Source organism: Nelumbo nucifera, chromosome 6 (genome assembly GCF_055504915.1).
Source record: "Nelumbo nucifera cultivar China Antique chromosome 6, China Antique-T2T, whole genome shotgun sequence".
Taxonomy (NCBI): domain Eukaryota; kingdom Viridiplantae; phylum Streptophyta; class Magnoliopsida; order Proteales; family Nelumbonaceae; genus Nelumbo; species Nelumbo nucifera.
In genome coordinates, this window is record NC_142654.1 from 59,177,042 (window position 1) to 59,183,488 (window position 6,447).

Genomic DNA, 6,447 nt, shown 5'->3' on the forward strand with positions numbered 1-6,447 from the left:
GTTTTGACCATTTTTCAATTTTTTAAATTTTTTTATTTTTTAGTCAGAATGGGCCAACCGTTCGACCCAGTAACCAGACCCCCTAACTGGTTTGGTTGTCAGGTCGGTTTTAAAAACCATGATATATTATATATTTATATACTAATATATAATATAATAAAAGTTGATTTCATAATATATATTTTGTAATATAATATATATATATATTATAATATATATAATAAAGTATATATTATTAAAATTCAATTTTAACCGAAATAACTAAAAACCGAATCGAAAATTATGATTTTGGTTATTTTGGTTTTTTTATAATTCGGTTCTTGTTCGATTTAATTTTCTTTTAATTCGAATTATTTGATTCAATTTTTAACCGAATAAATCAAATACTCACCCTTAATCATAACTGAGATGATGTAATGCTCCAAAAACTCCGGATGCCATGCTAAATCAACTTGGTTACGAGAAGTGGATGCAGCCCAAGCTTGTTTGTTGAGCTTCATTCCCTTAAGATTTAGGTACTTTCTGCAAGTAGTTGTTGAATGTTCCGTTATGTCCACACAATTGGCACACAACTGAGTTTCTGGCATTAGATTTACGATTTCCATTATTGGGGGCATAGTTGAATGACTTGTTATTATTGGGTTGCTATGGCTTAAAATTGATAGAGTAAGAGTTCAACTAGTGCTGGTTCTGACCGGGTTTATATGACTGACTCGGTCCTGAGTAGGTGTCTTTTAGTTTGCTTGCAACATTAGCAGGGAAGAGAGGCATGTCGTTCAAGTCTCTTTTCAAATGTCAAAATTACTCTGAACATATGGTAAGATAAGATCATCTAAGGTTCAAAAAATCATTACGTATCGAATCAATATCGGCTGATACATATCATATTGAGAGCACCTACAGAGGATGTATCAGGGTTTTGACCGATTCAAAAGGTGGAGAAACCTTAAACTGACCACCCTGAACCAGATTTAAAAAAATATATATAAAAAAACAGTATGGATACTGCTTGATACGCCCCTACCAGCATTTCAGGCATATTGATATTTAGAACCTTGATTGTAATGACTAAAGTATCATATTCTGTTGGTAGTCCTCCCAGCTAGATGGCTGAGACCTGAAGTAATTAGATGGCTGAGATCTGAAACTTCAATTTAATGCTTCCTCCAACGGATAAGGCATTTATTCATTCACCGTGCCCAAATGTGAACAAACATGTTCATCATTGCTTTTCTCGGATTTTCCGAACAAATCAAGTACAAATAAGCATCCACCGTTCCAAACCATTTAACTCAAGAAAGTTGACACCAACGGGAGAGAGAGACGGACCACGGTACCAGGCAAATCGATATTTAAAACACTGCTTTTAAAAGATTTAACGAAAGCAGCAAATGAAATTACATTTTATTTTTTAAGCGATAACCCCGCATGAAAATAAGTCAAACGTTATAATGTATCGATACAAGTACCAACCAAAATATTATGAAAACAAAGAAGATTGGCTTACCAGGCATATTGTTGCTCATCTAACTAAACTCTAGCTGGTTTACTAATTACTCTTACCAATTGCCCTTCACAAGTGCATCTTAGTAGTTCGCGGATGGCTTTTATGCTTTATTTATTTAGTCATTTGGACCCTCAAAGGAGTCGACATAAATAATGCATTCAACCAAAAAGTCAAGTTTAGGTCACCTCATGCCCGGGGCTGCCCAAGACAAATACATCCAACTCTCCTTGGAAATTGGAACGACTAAGATCACTACCCAGCTTCTGAACATTACCGGAAAGCTATGGGAAATTTGGACTAAAATGAGATAGGGGAATAGCATGCAAACCATAATAAACATTGAAACAATGGCTTTCAAAAATAAACTTAAAACAATGAAATTATATTTCAAAATCAACCCAAAAGAATGGATGTCTTAAAATCCTATCCGCCAAATATAAAATAGCAAGACTAGAAGATCAAGAAATCAAGGTAGGGTCCATGGGGCTTAAAGCTATTTGCTATCTAAAACTTCGATTAGCCTTAGATTGCTGTGAAAGCCTTCTTTCCACCACCACCAGAAGATCCTGCTGGAATGACCTTCAACACATTGAACCTCACAGTCTTGGACAAAGGTCTGAAAATGAAGCACTAGTATGTAAATATTCCAAGTACAGATACAAGATTGGCAACAAGCCAACAGCATATTCTCTATCGGTCAGTTGGGGATTTACCTGCACTGTCCAATGATTACATGGTCACCCTCCTTCACACGGAAACATGGAGATACGTGGGCAGGAATATTGGAATGCCTCTTCTCATATCTGAAAAGTACAGATAGCAAAGGATACAATTAGATTCTTTGCCCCTCTACTCATAAGAGACAATCAATTCGTAAATATAAATTGTTGTTTTTGCATAACTTACCTCTGGTATTTCTTCACATAGTGAAGGTAGTTGCGGCGAACAATGATGGTTCTAATCATCTTAGCACTGTGGCAGGTGCCAGCAAGAATGCGACCCCTGATGGAAACATCCCCAGTGAAGGGGCATTTCTTATCGATATAAGTTCCTGCATGGATAATAATTGACCATCACGGTTTCTTGCAAGGATCTGAATTTCACACAAGTAAAAAATAAAATGCACAAAGAATATGAACCACGAACACAGATTCTAATCAGGAAAATAGATTATTTATAACACCTAAACTAAATTGTGCTCATTATTTTATGACATAAGCTCTTTCCAATAACAAGCAAATCATACTGTAAGACAACAAAATACATTGTTAACACATGGAACATATCCTTTTTCCCACGTGCAATCATTTTTTTTTCATTTTTTCACGTATATTTGGGGGGAGGACTAAGAGAAATGTCATATCCATTAGAGTGTTGTATGAAATCACATTGTTTTTTATCCATCACATGGGTTGCATGAAGATCAGACCAGGGGAAGATAAATGACCAAATCCAACATTATGAGCCCAATTCAATTAAAAGAAAGTATCAAAGACACAGGGTGAAAGTAATTTGATAATGTAAAAAAGAAAAAATAGTTTGGAAAGTGATTCCTCTGGCAGTTTTTTGGACTGTGGATGGAAAGAAACAGAAGGATTTCTGAAGCTCTGGAGAAATCAGAAGATATAATTGTAAAGGAACCATGGGGGAGAATTCACTCTTGGATTGCAGTGAACAGAAATTTTACAGATATACCATAAAGCTCTTCTTTAAATTCTATTTTCTTATTTTTTGTAATGTTTGAGCAATACTTTTGTACAGGTGGAGATAGTGTATTTGTGGCTCCTTGCTGCGTAGTGTGGGGATGTTTTATCTTTAATACAATACAATACCTTTTCTCAAAAACAATATCACCAGAATACTTGTAGAGGTTTCTTATAGAAATAATCACAAATGTCAGCACATAAGAGGTGAATTAACAAGTCACATGTTCAGGACTAAGAAAACCAAAAAAGTATGAATGTGGATTGCAAAATAATAGAGTTAGGATATGAATTCATGGAATGATATTGCACAGGATTTGTATTGCCAACCCAAAACAGTTGAGAGATGACGACAGTGATATGACCCCAATGAGAGAGAGAGAGAGAGAGTTCTATAAACATCCCTCTTGAAATGTAAAGCAAGCATACAAATAATAGACAAACTGACATGCTTAAAAGAATAGCAGAAAACAATGAAGAACTAAGTATAGCTTAGATGGAAACCTAATTTATAAGCATCACTGTGAAGGTAATATTTATGGAAAATCATCCTTCATTTTTCCCTCCTAGGAGCAACCACAACTGACTTTTTTATCTCTACAAATTTAAAATTGAACATCAAGGAACAGTTGAAGTAACTAATGGAAATAGTTCGGAAGCACATTTCCATATTTTGTAGTTGGGGCAACTCAAAGGTCAAAGACAACTGACATGCTTATAACAACATCAGAAAACAAACACTTAAAGGAACATTTAAGGACAAAACTCAATGAAGAACAAAGTATAGCTTAGTTGGAAACCTAATTTATAACCATCACTGTGAAGGTAATATTTATGGAAAACCATCCTTCATTTTTTCACTCCTAGGAGCAACCACAACTGAGAACTTTTTGATCTCTAAAAATTTAAAATTGAGCATAGAGAAACAGTTGAAGTAACTAATGAAAATAATTCAGAAGAACGTTTCCATATTTTGTAGTTGGGGCAACTACATTTAAGTGACTAAGTAGCACCGCTTGCTAGCTTCTACATTGAAGATAATAATAGACTATTGAACAAGTCAGCAAGACTACACTTGAACCTTATTCACTTCAAGGAAAACAAACAAATCAACTCAAAGTTAGATCTTAAATTTAATATATATTTTTCAGAAGAAAATATGGAAAAATGTTTACTCCTCTTTGGACTAAAAAAAAAATAGTGAAACCTGATTATGGCCTAAATTAATCCTCGCCTACTGGGCGCTATACAGCATTTAAGAACCATTGAGAATAGATATGAAATGCAGCGTGCCCTGGAATCCCACTAAAAGTTCGTTCTGCTGGATTATTGACTGTTCATGAAATATATTACTTGTTTCACGAGTAAGGGAAATTTAAGATATTGGTAATCAACATTTTTTATCTGCGTATTAAAATGCAATAAAGGTTGTTGCTCATTTTCGTATTGTGAATAAAGGAGCAATAAAACATAAAGAACAAGAAACCGAACCTTCAATAGCTTCTCTCGGCGTCTTGAACCCCAGACCAATGCTTTTCCAGAAACGGTTTCCACCCTTCCCGGGCCTTTTCCCCTTTCCGCTTTTCTTCGAACTACAGCGATTTGTTACGGCGAAACAATGAGAATCAATTCCTTATGGAATTAGAACAAATATACACAAATTTAAATATTTACAAAAAAAAATGTTTCAAGTGATATGTCTCACCATAGGAACACCTTCGGCTGCTTCAGGAATGCCTTCTCCGTCTGCATTAACAGAGGCATCAAAGATCAACCGGAAATAATGAACCACAGAGCCCATAACAATAGACAATAGCGAAAACAATGCTTTCAGAAACGCTACTACTGTAAATATAGTGGAAAACAAAGAGAAAACCCTCGAGAATCGAATCAAACCTGTTCCGCCATGATCGAGAGATGGTAAGAAAAGGTCGACCGAAAGGAGGAGAACTAGGCACTCTGCAGTCGACTAGAGAAAGAAAAACCCTAACCTCCCAGAACCTTTTTATTTGACAGTGGGAATTAGGGTAAATGTTAGAATACAACTCAATGTAGGAAGTTGCGGTGGGATCTTATGAGCTCTTATGAGCCCGATCCTCCAAGAAAGTGCAATGGTGACCGTTGATGTGGGGAGATATCGAATGAATAGTGCGGTGGAATGTGAGGCAAAGATACGAAATTGGATTATATGCCCGGGAGAATAGTTTGGAGTTTGGCTTCGGTCGGTGCAAACCCGTGCTAACACCATTCCAAGAGCCTCTTGCAACTAGACCTGTTCATGGGCCGGGTAGCCGGACGGCCGGCCCGGCCCCTCGACGGGCTTGAACACACATTTGAGCCCATAGGTTTGACCTCGGGCCAAAAAGCCTAGTTTGAATTTATTTCGAGCTGGGCTTGGGATTTGCCAAAATAATTCGGCTCGAGCCCGTCGTGGCTCGACCTATAAGTTAAACCAAAAGACCCTAATATCCTAACCCCTCTTCTTATTCATCTCTTTCTCGTCTTAGCCTGTTAGCTGAACCTCTCTTCTCAGTTTTCATAGTGACTCACAACCTCACACTCTCAAGCAAACACAGAACCGACGAACACTTACCAGAGCAACCAGTAAATTCCGGTTGACCGGTGGTGAGTCCTCTCTCTCTCTCTCTCTCAAACACGAACCAACTTCACTTTTCACTATCAAAATCTCAGTTCATTGCGAACTCAGCACCGGCGAACACAATCACCGGCAGTGAGTCTTCTTTGCCATTTTGTTGTATTACGAAATTATTGTTTAGTGTTTACATATATGCTATTAGTCGAATGCTATTATTTGTCTGAAATTCGAATGCTATTGTTTGTCCAAATGCTATTGTTTGTCCGAATGCTATTAGGGATTTGTTAGAGAATCATAAAAACAACCTAATGCATTAGGGATTCGCTGCCATCTTTCTGTTAGGTCGGGCTTCAGGCATTTTATCAGGGCTGGGCTCGGGCCCAAGTTGTAGGCCCGTTGGTCGGACCGGGCTCGGTTTCGGGCCTAACAAAATCCTATTTATGAAGAGTAAAAGCCTAGCCCAACCCAGCCCATGAACAGGTCTACTTGCAACTTTGCATGGCGAATATCTCCTTATGAAATGAAATAAAGTGCATAAGTATAAAGATATTCCTAATGCAAGGTTGTAAGCACTGTTTGAGTGAGTCGGGATTTCTCCCCATAGAGTGCACTCACAACCCCATCCCATCATGTACCGGGAA

General features: G+C 37.3%; 1 protein-coding gene across 1 annotated transcript; it reads right to left on the reverse strand.

Annotated features, from left to right (window-relative positions):
- Positions 1-1,868: 1,868 nt before the first annotated feature.
- LOC104604210 (small ribosomal subunit protein uS17) lies at positions 1,869-5,219 on the reverse strand. The gene is made up of 6 exons (XM_010268470.2): positions 5,107-5,219; positions 4,916-4,956; positions 4,702-4,802; positions 2,414-2,558; positions 2,221-2,310; positions 1,869-2,123 (listed from the first exon to the last, which is right to left on the reverse strand). The coding sequence occupies exons 1-6, from the start codon at positions 5,116-5,118 to the stop codon at positions 2,030-2,032; spliced, it is 483 nt and encodes a 160-aa protein (XP_010266772.1). The 5' UTR covers positions 5,119-5,219; the 3' UTR covers positions 1,869-2,029.
- Positions 5,220-6,447: the final 1,228 nt, after the last annotated feature.

What these genes read in the sequence shown, in the direction of transcription:
- LOC104604210 (XM_010268470.2), bottom strand. An exon ending in CAGCCGAAGGTGTTCCTATG is followed by an intron (nt 4,803 to 4,915) that starts GTGAGACATATC and finishes AAATCGCTGTAG; the next exon opens with TTCGAAGAAAAGCGGAAAGG. An exon ending in TATGTGAAGAAATACCAGAG is followed by an intron (nt 2,311 to 2,413) that starts GTAAGTTATGCA and finishes TGTACTTTTCAG; the next exon opens with ATATGAGAAGAGGCATTCCA.